This window comes from Paroedura picta, chromosome 4 (genome assembly GCF_049243985.1).
Source record: "Paroedura picta isolate Pp20150507F chromosome 4, Ppicta_v3.0, whole genome shotgun sequence".
NCBI lineage: Eukaryota > Metazoa > Chordata > Lepidosauria > Squamata > Gekkonidae > Paroedura > Paroedura picta.
Window position 1 is genome coordinate 115,145,051 of NC_135372.1, and position 14,882 is coordinate 115,159,932.

At 47.2% G+C, this 14,882-nt stretch overlaps 1 protein-coding gene across 1 annotated transcript in view; it reads right to left on the bottom strand.

Moving 5' to 3' along the window:
* Positions 1–1,886, bottom strand: part of SNTA1 (syntrophin alpha 1) — an 82,614-nt gene extending 80,728 nt beyond the window's left edge. The window contains exon 1 of the mRNA XM_077335272.1: positions 1,374–1,886. Coding sequence (XP_077191387.1) covers positions 1,374–1,644 — 271 coding nt within the window. The 5' untranslated portion in view covers positions 1,645–1,886. The remainder of the gene's footprint in view (positions 1–1,373) is intronic.
* Between the last annotated feature and the right edge of the window lie 12,996 nt (positions 1,887–14,882).

Consider the following 14,882-nt stretch of genomic DNA (forward strand, 5'->3'; position numbering starts at 1 on the left):
CATTTCCCCCCTGGCACACCCTTTATGGGCAACATTTTTGCAGCATTTGCATGTCTTGCCACCAGAGGGCTGTTTGAGGTTTATTTTTTTTTAATTATTAATTACTATAGCACTACAGCCATCTATTCCCATTTAAATATTTCAAATGTTAACATAATTGTTGTAACTAAGTATAGCACATGGATGAAGAGAAATACCAAAAAGCAAGTCATCATGACAGTCAGGACAACTTTACAACTAACAAGGAGTCCACACATGGAAGCGGAAAACTGGGAGAAAAGACAGAGGAAAGTGCATGGAAAACTCCCCCATGGGGAAGCTCCATCACCAGCACACATGCTGCTTAAGTCAGAATGGCCAAGGAAACTTGCTGTGTAAAAAGAGCCTATGGCACAAATTCATGCCTGCGCATTCAGTGATAATTAGAGAATCCAAAGTGAGTTGATTTGACACCATCCTACAAAGGGCACCTGTCCACCTTGCAAATCATCTAATGAAGTTCTCCTACATAGTTACTGTCTGGCAATACATCCTGTACTAAATCGTTCCTCAGTTTTGTAGAAAGTCAGTACAGTAATAGGTGGTCGAGGCTTGAAGCTCTTATCTATGAAAATGACACAATTCTTGCAGGATTGCTTGGGGGGGGGGGGGGGCTTGTTGGACTGTTTTAGTTCAAGCTTGTGTTACTGTTTTGTTGTACTGATATTTTATGGCAAGTGCAGATGCACACCCATATTATCCACAGAGAACTGGTTTTGAAATAGTTTTTTGCCGAACATACGTCTGCCGACTTGATTTTGGTCACGTTTTGCTGAAGGCAAAGCACATGCAGCGATTAGTCACTTCGTGAGGAGAAACGCTGAAATGCTAAACATTGGGTTTTGCCCATCAACGCGTTGGTCCGTTTGAGCCCAATTCTGGCCAGGTCCTTCTCAGCACTGACAAGCAAGCCTGAGGGCGCTTCTCGGGCTTCCCCCGCGAACTTTCAGGCAGTTTCCAGGTCCCCAGCGACAGCCGAGGGCCTCCGGCAAGGGCGGCAATTCCTGGTGGGACTTGCCAGGGATCCCCGCCTCCTCCCCCCCCCCCGACTGCTACAGCCAAAAGACCGCACTCCGGGGTCACGTCCGCCCCCCCCCCCCAATAATCCAGTTAAAGAAGTTAACCAAGGGGGGCAGTCGAAGTTGTCCGCGTGCCATAGGCACCCCCCCTCCCACCGCCCCCCGCATGCCAGCCGCCCGGCGCTCCAAAAGAGCTCCCCCCTCCGACGCGTGGAGAGGGCGCGCGGCTCTGCTCCCGGGGGCACGAAGGTTTCGCCCGCGGGCAGCAGAAGGGGCGGCGGGGGGGGGGGATGTCGGGGCCCGCCGGGCGCTTACCTTTGATGCTGATGCCGAGCCCCCCCACGTCCTGCTTGACGATCCGCACGGTGCGCTTGATGTTAGCGAGCGAGTCCGGGACGAGGGCGCAGGGCTCGCCGCCATTCAGCTGCACGGGGCTGGGCGGGGGCTGCAGCGGCTCCTCGGCGCCCTTGCTGGGGCTGACGCTCAGAAAGTCCTCGGAGAGCGTGGCCAGCACCCGCAGCCACTGCTCGCCCGGCGCCCGCAGCTCCAGCAGCCCGCTCTTGGGCGCTCTCCGGCCGGCCGCCATCTTCAGCGCATTCCTCGGGCAGACCGTCGCTCGCCGCTGCGCCTCCGCCTCCTTCGCCGCCGCCGCCTCCTCCTGGAGCCCGGGCGCGGAGCGAGGAGGGACCGACCGACTAACCGGGCGGGCCACCAGGCAGGCAGCCACCGCCCGCCGCTTCCCCGCCCCTGATCCCTCCCCTCCAGCCCCGACAGGAGGGAGGGAGGGGCGGCCGGCACATGGGTGCCGCCCGGGCGAAGAAACCCGCCCTCCCCCGGCCTTTCGTCCTGGGACACCCGCAGCCTGGCAGGGTTCTTGCAGCCTCGCTTCCGCCGGCCTCCTTTCTGCTTTGGCTGGCAGGCCAGCGAATGACCGAAGTGTGGCGCTTTCAGCCGTGGGGAGAGGGCGTCTGAGCATGAGAAGACAGCTTGCCACGCTTCTCGGAACGGAGTACCAACTGTAGAAACACAATTGGAAAGGAATTGGCGCCTTCAGTTATACTTTTGGGGTAGAATTTGGATTGCTCCCAAATACTTAGGACACTATAAAATCAGAGTCCAGTAGCACCTATACGACCAACAAAGATTTATTCAAGGCGTGAGCTTTCGAGTGCAAGCACCCTTCGTCAGACTATGATCTTCTTACATGACAGGGAATATAAGGACACTGTCAGCTGTCCAGTAGTGAACAGTGTCCCCAAACTATAGATATGGTTCAGCTTCTCTTTAAAAAGAAACACATCTAGGTAGAAAATAAGTTCCAGATAATATATGCATGCTAAAATGCCCTATTCAGTTTTCCCACGCATCCCTTGAGTTCGTTAAGGCAACAGTGACCCAGGGAACTATTCTTAGCTGTTTTGGGGAAATGCAACCTTTGGTGCCATCTACAGAGAAACCAATCAACTTTTGGGAGGTTTTTTTCTTCTAATAGCATTGGATTTGGCTTGGAAATGTGCCCCAAATGCGTGTAAGATTTTTTTTTTCTTTTTCTAGTCTCTTCTTGTGGACTTCAGCCCACTTTGTCAGATGCTACAAGTGAGTTCACGGGATAGTCACTATGTGGTTGACCGACTTATCATAACTAACAGTTTGTATTTTTTCTGATTAGATTTGAATTATACGTCATTACGTTTCCCTCTGCTCTTCCTGCATTTCATTGCCTCTTAACTCTGCTGTTTGTTTGTTTTTTGTACCTCCTACGTAAAAGGATTGTGCTACAGCATCTTGAGGAAGTGGGCTGTAGTTCACAAAAGCTTAGGTTGAGCATTAATTCATAGGGTTGCTATAAATTGAAAATGAGCTGATAGCATTTAATGCACATGATGATAAAAGTGGCTCAAGATTCCTGTTTATTCTTGCTCTGACAAACTAAAAAGGATTCCCCCGTTGGAATTCTTATGCTCTGCTTCCGCTGCTTCCTGATCTTTTTCTGCTACCCTGGATATGGAGCGCAAGAACAGTCAGCCACAATGGCCGAACAACAGTGATATGGTGGGCAGGAAGGTATTGGCTAGATTTGATCTGGTAACATTAGCAGTCAAGCCCCTCCCCTCTCACTGAAGGGAAGTTTATAGTTAGAACACCATAAACACCCTTCCTACAATGTCATCACAAATATTATAAATCCAGTACACTGCCTGGCCCAAAATCACACAAAAATGCATACCAGCCAAAAAACAAGCTGGGACTTGTAGTTTAGACGTGTGGGAAAGAGAGGCTGATTAGCTAACACACTCTTTCCCACTCCAGGGACTTGCATAGTTTGGGACAATAGGTCTCCAAAGAACTTATTGATTAATCTCATCAACCTCCAGCCTCACTTCCCTACACTCAATTACCCTTATTAAGCAACATTTAACACTGTTCACCAAAGCTTTTCCTATCCAGTACTCACAGGGTCATCAAGCACCATTTACACCTATAGTTCACCTCAGGCAGATCCATCTAGCTTCTCCCAAATTGTTGCTCATCCCTGGAAAGCCCATCAAGTTATTGTATGGGGGCTAATACATCAGCTAGCTCCAAAGAGCATTTTGCTGTATAAAATGCTGGTAATTTTGTTGCTGTCTCTTTGGACCTTCTTCTTTGAGACTGGTAATTATAGCCTTCCCTGAAAATGCTTTCTCCCTCTCCTCTCTGATTTCCTCTTAGATGGCCTTGTAAGTGCTTTCAGTGTGTTTGTATGTGTGCTTTGTCATTTTATTTCTCTTTTAATAAAAGAACCTTTCTGGCCTGATTTATTTTGAGAGTTCTCATAAGAGAAAAAAAGTGTTGAATCTCAGTTACCCCCTCTCACTTTGTCTCCTTTAAAGCTAATTTTCGCCAACTAATTAGTGGGCTGTCTCTTTGGGTAAGAGCGATACTGCAGAGACCAATACAGTTTTCAGGGTATACGCTTTTGAGAGTCAAAGCTCCCCTCATCAGACAACAGTGGGAATGGAAGTGCTTCAGGGCAGAAAGTTGGCATCTGTTGTGAGGTAAGAATCTAATGTTCAGGCACGGGAGTCCAGTTTTGCTTTAAACTTGTGAATGAGTTGAATGTATATGTATTAAGTGCCAAGGGGCTTCTGGCAACCCTGTGAATTAATGTCCTCCGAAACGTCCAATCATTAACTGCGTTGCTCAGCTCTTGCAAACTAAGATTTGCTTGATCAAGTGAACCCATCTCATGTTGGGTATTCCCCTTTCCTGCTGCCTTCTGCTTTTCCTAGCATTACTGTCTTTTCCATTAAAATCAGAGTCCAGTGGTGCCTTTAAGACCAACAAAGATTTATTCAAGGCGTGAGCTTTTGAGTGCAAGCACTCTTCGTCAGACTTGCACTCGAAAGCTCACACCTTGAATAAATCTTTGTTGGTCTTAAAGGTGCTACTGGACTCTGATTTTTATTGTACTACTTCAGACCAAGACAGCTACTCATTTGAAGCTGTCTTTTCCACTGAAACTTGTCTTCTCAGAACGCAACTAAAATACAGCCTCAACTTTAGACATTTTGGTTTCTAGGGGGAGTTGAGGCTTCATTTATTTATTATTTATTTTTATTTTATTTATCATACTTTTATACCGCCCTACCCGGAGGCTCAGGGCGGTTTACATTATAACAGAGAACCATACATAAAACAGTCTGTAGAACATGTACACCAATAACCAACAATTGCAACCAAACACAACACAGTATAACAATAAACAATCATAACACAAACAGGTCCAATTTGATGTAGAACCCACTTATTTGCCTTTTGGCAGTCCACAATACCCATAAAGCTCTCTTCCAGCACCACATTTTGAACGTGCTTTACAAGCACTCTTTAGAACACCCCTACTTTTTCTTGACTGGGATAAAAAATCTCAGACCTACATTCTTACTCCTGTCTGTCGAAGGGAACATTGACTCTGTAAAACTCAGAAAATCTTGTTGGTCTTGACTCGGTGCTTCTGGACTCGGATCTACTGCAGACCACCATGGCTCCCCTCTGAAACTATTTTCAAGGGATTTAATGGGTGCTTCTTTCTATAGCACTGCATTTCTCTGTGGGGGAAAGGTTCCACCTGCTGAAATTCTTCTGGCCTTTGAGCTACTGAAGGCATAATATTCCTGCAACAGGAATCAAGAGAGGTGTACGAATATCAGGGCTCTGTATAGCACTTCCCACTGGGGAAAAAAATCTCCTTTCTGTTTCCTTCCTGCCATGTGCTGCTGCTGTGGTCAGATGCCTGCCTGCCCTCTTGTCAGATGAAAATAGGTCTGCTTGTTTTACATTACGATCCATAAAAGTAGCTCTCTCCTAGTGCAAAAGACATGCTGCTGCCATGAGAAGTCTTGTGGCTGGCACGCCCCACAGAACCATTTTTGAAGTCTGGACTTCACACTATTTTTTCCTACAGCCTATAAAATCTCTTCTTCTCATAGCACAAATCTGTATACTTCTCAGTGTGCTGAAATCCAGGGCCAAATGTGTTGCGCTTCAGAGCTCTATAGAAGCTAAGCAAGTTGGTTAGTGGGATTCCAGAAGAACGAAGCTGTTATTTTCCCAACCAAGCAAGTATGTCTGGAGAGAGGTGCACTATAGCAGGGGTAGTCAACCTGTGGTCCTCCAGATGTTCATGGACTACAATTCCCATGAGCCCTGCCAGCAAATGCTGGCAGAGGCTCATGGGAATTGTAGCCCATGAACATCTGGAGGACCACAGGTTGACTACCCCTGCTCTATAGGACAATCTGAAGCAGAATTGATATACTTCAAAGGATGTAACTTTGTGCAGAATCACATTGTTGGTGTTAGGTTCAAATTCAGACATGTCAGCAACTGGTGCATTTCCAGGATTTTCTTGAAAAGGAGGGGAAGCAATGGGAACATCCCCCCCCCCCAAGTGCCATATTTATGCCTGATTGGATTACACAGCATTAGCAGAACAAGGAGGCAAACCCTGACATTTTAAAGGCAAATTTGTTCTTCAATCCTGGCAGAAGGAAAAGCATATCTTTTAAATATTTTTTAAATTAAAATGACAGTGAACATTTCACTGCAAGAAATTTTTTTGTTTGGTTGGTTGGTCTTTGAGAGTGAATCGTGTGACATGACAGGTTCGTGTTCCTTATATTTTCCAGCTCTTAAAATCATGCATAAACTTGGCAACTTCACAGGAAAACAAGGTTATAGCAGCAGAAGGCTTGATGAGTGCCTGGCCCCCCAAAAAACATCTTAGAGCTTTTTATTTCAAAAGGACATAATTCAGTCTGTAAGACAGAATCCAAAGTATTCACTTTTCCATTGATTTCAAGGTATAAGCAAGGACATGTGTTTAAACTCCTGTTGAAATCAGTGTTCTTTTTGTGAGAGATCAATCCTTGCCTAAAAGTACTTGCCTTAATCTGCATCATGGCCAGATGCTACAGAGCAGTGGTTCTCAACCTTCCTAATGCCGCAACTCTTTAATACAGTTCCTCTTGTTGTGGTGACCCTCCAACCACAAAATTATGCAAGTGTTCTTTCACAGAAATTAAACCGAAACTGAACAATGGCAGGATCTATTGTTCATGATTGTATATAAATTGTTTTTTTTCACAGGGTTTCTCAGTTCAGTTCTGCCTCTTGTCCCACCATGCCGATCTCGCTCCTTTCCGCAGCTCCAGAAAGATGAACACTCTATCTTGATCTACCCCGCAAGGCTGTTGTGTGGTGCCTGCAGGAGGAGTGACAACACTGGTGGCGTCCCCTCGGCCAAGATGCTTGCCCTGACGCGACACCTGTGAAAGGGTGGTTGCGACTCCCAAATGGGTCCTGACCCCCAGGCTGAGAGTTCAATTATAGAGATACAAGGGAAACCCAAAAGGCTGTTTTAATGTCCTAATGGTGTTTTATTAATCTTTTATATATTGATATGTTGTAAACCATTCCAAGCCTACTTGTAGGTAAAGGTAAAGGTAAAGGTATCCCCTGTGCAAGCACCGAGTCATGTCTGACCCTTGGGGTGACGCCCTCTAGCGTTTTCTTGGCAGACTCAATACGGGGTGGTTTGCCAGTGCCTTCCCCAGTCATTACCGTTTACCCCCCAGCAAGCTGGGTACTAGGGGCGACCTAAAAATAAAATAATAATAATAATAATAACACTAATTCTATGCAAACTCATCACTGCCAAGATAGATTCAAGCGGGTAGCCATGTTGGCCTGAAGCAGCAGTACAAAGTTTGAGTCCAGGGGCAACTTTAAGACCGACCAATTTTTATTCTGTGCATAAACTTTACTTTGTTCATCACTATCAAGTAAATCTGCACTTGCCTTCCTGAGTGCTGGCCTGAACATTAGGCATATAAAGTTGGGAACACGACACATTCACACTTCATTGTTAGATGCTTTATAAATAATAACAATACAGGCAGTAGTTATGTATAAAGTTATTTAATTCTTTTAGGCCTGAGTCCTGTGACTCAGTTCCACAAAGTCTGCAAGATGGAGCTCTTCCACCCAGCCTGTTGTTGGGGGCTGGTGACTCTATAACAAGGGTGGGCAAACTGTGGCTCTCCAGATGTCCATGGATTACAATTCCCATGAGGCCCACCAGCTGGCACGGGTTCATGGGAACTGTAGTCCATGGACATCTGGAGCCACAGCTGGGCCACCCCTGCTGTATAACATCTAAAGGGCCTTCCCTATAAAACACTGCAAACTGGAAGATCTATCGTCATGGGGAGCGTGCCAGAAATTAAAGTTAATGTTGTTAGATGCAGATGTTGTTTTTAAGCAGTTTTAAAAGTTATTAACTGTATTTTAATTAATGATTTATTGTTATTTATTGTGTTTGTTGTACATCGCCCTGAGCCAGCTTGCTTGGGAGGGCAGCAAATAAACTGAATAAAATTGATAAATGCATGATAGCAAAAGGGACAATTTGGAAATCCTACCCCAGCTTCCAAACCTTTCCCATTCTATATACTCTCAGGCATTGAGCAACCTATTTCCTCTACCCCAGAACAGGCTTCTCAGCTCTTCACATTCCAGAATCCTGGAGAATACCCAGTCCTTATCAGCTTGTGTGGGATTTCCCTCCCTCTCTTCCTTAAAGTTAATTTAAAAGGTATATTTTTCTGCGTGCTTGGGAGTCCCTCAAGTACATTGCAACTTAGGGTTGGCAACTTTCCCCTGTGAAATTTTGGGAACGTTGGGGGTGGAGCCTGAGTAGGGCAGGGTTTGTAGAGCAAAATAATCTTAGAGGGGTATATTATCACGATGACTGAGAGGGGCGCTGATCTCTGTCATCTGGAGATCAGTTGTAATTCTGGGAGATCCACCTGGAGAATTTCAACCCTATGAAACCCCTACTTTGTCAGTGAATAACCTGCTTATGTGATCTCACCCAGAGGCCAACCATTTGGCTATTATGTGTTGTGATAACAATGAAGATGATAATAATAAATTTAACTAGACAGGTTTAAATATATTAGGCCAGTATTTATATTAGGAATGCAGCTTTTCTTTTCTTCATTGACCTCTTTCCTCCACAATCCTGGCTGTTTTCCTTATGTTCCAGTACTAAAAATATTTAGGCTATGAGCCTGCAGGGGATTAACAGAGCCAGCCTAAGCAGAGTTACACCCTTCCAAACCCATTGACTTCAGCACAACTTACACAAGGGTGTAACAGCACAGCAGACTATTTAGAGGGCTAATCTAGTCAAAGAGCAGAGTCAGTTCTACAAATCAGAGAAAGAAATATGCTTGCACACTGTTTATAGGACATTGGGTTGGTCCCAATAAAAAGTATTACATACATCTTGTCCATAATAAAACTCCCAAAGCAGCTTATAACTCATTAACAATGAAAATCCAAAAGTGCTCTCATTAACACCTTCAGCAAACATTAAGCCACTACTAAACCCAACTCAAGCCTCTTGTGGCGCAGAGTGGTAAGGCAGCAGACATGCAGTCTGAAAGCCTTGCCCATGAGGCTGGGAGTTCGATCCCAGCAGCCGGCTCAAGGTTGACTCAGCCTTCCATCCTTCCGAGGTCGGTAAAATGAGTACCCAGCTTGCTGGGGGGTAAACGGTAATGACTGGGGAAGGCACTGTCAAACCACCCCGTATTGAGTCTGCCATGGAAACGCTAGAGGACATCACCCCAAGGGTCAGACATGACCCGGTGCTTGCACAGGGGATACCTACCTTTACCTTAAACCCAACTCTATAGCTGTCTACTTGCCAAGTATGTTTTCTGCAGGACATGAGACATGTAAGATTTGCAGAGCCATCCTAAGCAGACTTACACTCATCTATGTCCATTTATATCAGTGGACCAGCTCTGCTTAAGATGATACTGTAAGAGGAGGACTAGTGAAAAGGGTAGTTCCTAGATCAGTTTCTCTCTCAGGAATACAGGCCTAAGCAATTAGTTGATGGTGTATGTGTGATGAAAGAACCAAAACCCAATGCTGTATGAATAGTGTGACAAGTAGGTCTTCATTATTCTCTTGAATTCAGAGAAATGAAACCCATGGTGTAGTGGTTAGGAGTGCTAACTTCTAATCTGGCATGCCAGGTTTGATTCTGTGCTCCCCCATGTGCAGCCAGCTGGCTCACCACAACACTGATACAGCTGTTCTGATCAAGGTTCTCTTAGCCTCACCTACCTCACAGGGTGTCTGTTGTGGGGAGAGGACAGGGAAGGCAACTGTAAGCCACTTTGCATAGAGAAAAGCGGCATATAAGAACCAACTCTTCTTCATCATCTTCAAATGCTTCATTATTACATACATATTTATTTCCCACTTTTCTCCACAAATGGACTCAAGGAAGCTTACAAAACAGAGGAAAATGCAAATGAAAAAAACAAACAAACCCAAATGACCATTAGGGTTGGTGTGCTGAGGCCAATGGGTCAGGCTCATCCAAGGCTACAGGGCCTAAGCCCCAGGCTGAGGGCCACTAGCCCAGAGTATTTTGTTGTTGTTGTTGTTTTGGCTCTTTGAAGCCATGCCATGAAGCCATGCCTGGGAACAGGCAAGGGAACCCAAGAATTAGCTCAGCCATTACAGCTAGCATATAGTGACCAGTCATCCCGAATACAGTGGGACACTCCGTCTTCTTTGGGAAATGTCTGGCATCCCGGTGGAGTCTGCTGATGTCTTGACTACTGCAGCTCCATGTGGCTCTTCCTGGTTCCCTTCCCTCCCTCCCTCCCTCCCTCAAGTGACGCAGCTGCCCACTCCAGGCTCCCAGCATAAAAGGTGGTGAAGGCAGCGGTGCCACCCCAGGCATTCTGCTGGGTGGGAGTATGTGTATGTGTGGGGGCTCTTTGTCCAGCAAGGTCCCCTTCCCTCTCTCCCTCCCTTCCTCCCCCTGTGATGAGCCCCCCCCCGCCCCAGGCCCACGGACGCCCTCTCATCTTGCCCCTGCGAGCTCCCCAGCGGCCCTCAGGCATCCTGGGGCATGGCAGGTATGGCCACGGGTGAGAAAGGAAGATGCCACCGGCCCCCGCACGCTCTCAGCCATGCCATCTATCCCCAGGTGAAGCAGGCGGGCGGTGATGCGGTGCCCATCCTCGGCCTCCACCTGCCACCCAGCCCATCCCATTCAAACTCATAAAATCTGGTCACCTTAAGCTAGCAACAATGTGCAATGACTTTAAAAAGGACATAATGAAAAGTCAAGATCTAGAGCAGAACCTTAGGGATACAGATAAGAAGGTTCTGACCATTTTTATTACCATGAGAAGGCAGGGTCAGCCTAAATCATTTGGGTGCTTTAGGCAAAGATCCTACCAGGCACATAAACACATATAAATGAATTTCTGTAGCAAAAGACAATTGAAAACTTATCTTTAACCATTCCGCGGATTAAATAATTCGTTAGGGGCCTTGGTGGCGGGTCCTGTCCGTGATGAGGAAGGGTGCCGATAGGCCCCTTCCCGCGGACTGACAATCGGAGGGCCCAATCGGCAGGTGCAAAGCACCTGCTGATTGGGCCTTCCGATTGTCAGTTTGCCGCCAAGGGACCTATCACGAGCTGCGTGCAGCACGGCTCGCGATTGGTCCCTTGCCGCCGGATTCACGAAAGCGCCTCCCGATCCGCCCCCCCCACATCGGCCGCATACGGCCAGCCGCCATTCCCTGCCTAGCCCCGGGGATGGCAGGTCACCCACTGACTGCGTGGCGATGAGGACACGGAGGCGAACACAGCTGCAAACATGCCACATCCCTACTGCCGCGATAGAGAACCCACGGCCGCGGCCGAGCCTCCGGCCGCACCGCCAACACCGCCCCAGCCACTGCTGCCTTCCCCCGCGGCTCCTGCCATGCCGCTAGCTGCCACACTGCTGCCAATTCCTACAGCCTCCCTGCCTCCGGAGACTGCACGTCGCCGCAGCCCCAGACTCGCAAAGCCCTCAAACCACGCCCAGCCCGATGGCGCCTGCAGTGCATGCTCCCGGAAGACGCTGCGGTGGCAGCGATGGCGCTGGTGGTCCCAGCCCCAGCAAAACGACCTCCTCTGCTCTCTCACGCCGCCGACCACCCTGCACGCCATCTCCAGCCTGCCCTCCTACAGTCGGTGCCGCGCCCCGTCCACACATGGAGGGGCCAGAAGACGCCGACAGAGCCACACAGGCAGCGCCATCCCCGCCCTCGGTTGCCTGGCCTCGCCGCCGCCAAGTTGTGCACCCACCCCGCCCAACTATTTCAGACCCCTAGCACCCGCTGTCTTTAAAGTACAGTGGGCTTAGTTTCTAGTATGGATATGTTTTGTTCTTATGAATTATCAAGACACTGCATTTTAAACATCCTCCTCTTTTAATCCAACAGTGCCAACACCATCAGCTTGTGACTGGGTTTCTTGTGGGAAAGTAGGGTCGTCAAAATAGCAGGAGCAAGGAGAAACAGTGAAATGTTTTCCAAGAGTTTTTGAAACTCTGTCTTCAGTAGAGAAGATGGCTTGGAAGCCTCCCCCATAATCTTTGAAAATCTATCTCCCTACCTTCTATCCTCCCTACTCAGGTGACAGTGAGAGACCGTTCAAATGGGCTTAGATAATTGTGGACTTAATAGCATGGAGATCTAAGACTTATTGTCGATGCAATAAAGGAAACATCTTTTTTTATGGATACTGTCATTCACATAGTTAAGGCAAAAGGCTGTCAGCAAACATACATCAACACTTTCATTTAGGAGGAAGCCTTATAAATGACTAGTGAATGGAATAAACAATTTTTATACATAACAGTAACCTCTAGGGGATATCTACTTCTTCAGAAATGGCAGCTCCTTGGCATCTCTTTTTCTTCCGGAAAATTATTGGAAGGATTAGCATGGACCCTGGCCTGTGTACGTCTCGGCATTCAATTTGGCTAGCAGGTCGTCTGACATCTCGAGAAGGCAAGCAAAAAGCAATAAAGAAAAATTGTTGCAGCCAACGAATGAGCACAGCTTTAAAAGACTCTTATTGGAATGGTTACTGCAGAGAACTCGGTTTCAATCACTATATATCAAAGAAATAATATGTTTTCAAGCTGTCACAGGGAGATGATAAAATAAACCTGCCTTATGGCCATGAAGTCACTCATATTCCCAAGAATTACTATTGACTTCAGCTAAAAAACTCATGAAGACGGAGAGTTACTCCAATCGCATTTGTTACCATTTATGTTAACAACACAAATATTCCATGGAGATACTGCTGAGTGGTTTGGCTTCATGGCTATTGCTGTAAAAATGAAAAAAAAAACCAAGCATGGAAGACCCTGGCCCAGTCCAGCACATATGTTTGTTTGTGTAAGTTACCAACACACATGCAAGAGCATTTGTGGCCATGGGATTAGCCAGTCATTCCTTCCTATGGAAATCTACCATCCACAGGCTCCTCTACATACTCACTTTTTGATGTGGAGCACATCTTCTTGCACACCTCCTGGCACGGAAATGGATATGGATGTGACGTATGTAGTCCCAACCCAGGGAGCATACCAGAAGACATGGGGAGGCCACCAGCAGAGAAGGCCAAGCCTGTGGCCAAGGCACCAGCTACAAAGCCAGCAGAGGTGGAGGTGGGGCCCCTGAAGCCAGCTGAGGACATTGCATGACTGCTGCAGAGCAAGGCTCTGCCCCTAATTGCATCTGGGACTGCCCTGTGACCCATGCAACTGTTGCAGGGTAAAGGGCCGCTCCTGAAGCTAGCTGGGGCTGCCCTGTGACCCATTGACTGCTGCGGGGTAAGGCACTGCCCCTCATGCTCCTGGGGCCACCTTGTGACCTGTGCAGCCATCGAGTCACCACCCACACAGCCAGAGGAGGCAGGAGGGGGAAGGCGTGTGTGTGTGTGAGTATGTGTGTGTGTGTGGGGGGGGGATCAAACAGCCCCAGAGCAGGTATGTGTTCCACATACTTGTGCGAGGCAGGCTGTCACACTCAACTTTTTAAATTTACTTCATTTATATATATATTTATATATATTCCACAATTTCTCTCTAAAGCAGCTTACATTGTTTATCCTCACAACAACCTTGTGGAGGTAGGTTAGGCTGAAAGCATGTGACTGCCTCAAGGTCACCCAGCAAGCTTCCATGCCAGAGATTGGAATTGAACCTGGGTCTCTCAGACCCTAATCCAGCACTCTAACCACTATGCCAGAATTGCCCTTGGGAAATGCCAGGGATAATATTGATAATAATGTCAGGGAAATGCCAAGATAATATTGCATCTTTACCCGAAGGAATATCTTGAAGGGACCGACTTATACTTTTCTATATATGCTTCTTTGTTTTGGTTTTCATCCAGTGAATATGCAGGAGTTCTAAGACCATAAGCTCACCAAGTAGAAACAAACTTCTAGAGTCTTTTTTAGTTACAATGAAAGCAAGACAAAGAAAATTGGATGTCACCTTTCATTCAGCTATGAAGCCTGTGGGATAAGTCCAAGATGATCCTTGAAGTGTAACCTCCAGGGGAATCCAAAGCATTCCAGGACTGACAGCCACAGAATATCAACGGCATTTGCTCATGGCCGAGTGGGCTAATTTCCATAAAACAGATTAAAGGAGTGAATAATAGATGGCCATTCCACCTCCTGACACAAACAGGTGAGAGCCAGAGAAAGTTTGTGGTTAGAGTGTCAGATTCAGATCTGGGAGACCTGTAGTTCTTATCACATTACGGTGATGGAAAGTTTTCCAGGCCAGAGACAAACAGGTGATTAGCCATTACCTGCCTCTTTGTAGCAACCATTCCCATTCCACACACATAGGATAATGCACTTTCAATGTACTTTGGCAGCTGGATTTTCCTGTGCGGAACAGGAAAATCTAAAGTGCATTGAAAGTGCATTATCTATTGTATGCAGAATAAGCCCTGGACTTCCTTGGTGGTCTCATAGAACCCTAGAGTTGGGAGGGGCCATACAGGCCAACAAGACCAACCCCCTGCTCAATGCAGTATCAGCCTAAAGCATCCAGGATAAGGATCCATCCAGCCCCTGCTTAAATATTGCCAGTGAGGGGGAGCTGCTGTCCAAGTAGGGCTGACATTGCTTACCTTCTGAGATCTGAGATCAGGCTGGCCTGGGCCATCCTATAAACATCTAACAACACTGCTGCTTGTTTTTTAAGTTTCCTTGGATTTGGGGAGAATTGTGATTGGGGGGAGGGTTGAGACGAGGCAAATCCAGGGGAAACTGCCATTTGAAGACATCACTGTCACTGCGAAAGCTTCTGCCTTTACAGTAGCCATGAGAACTATGTGTGCAATAGTCACAGTATGGAAGCAGCCTGAGACTACAGGGCATGA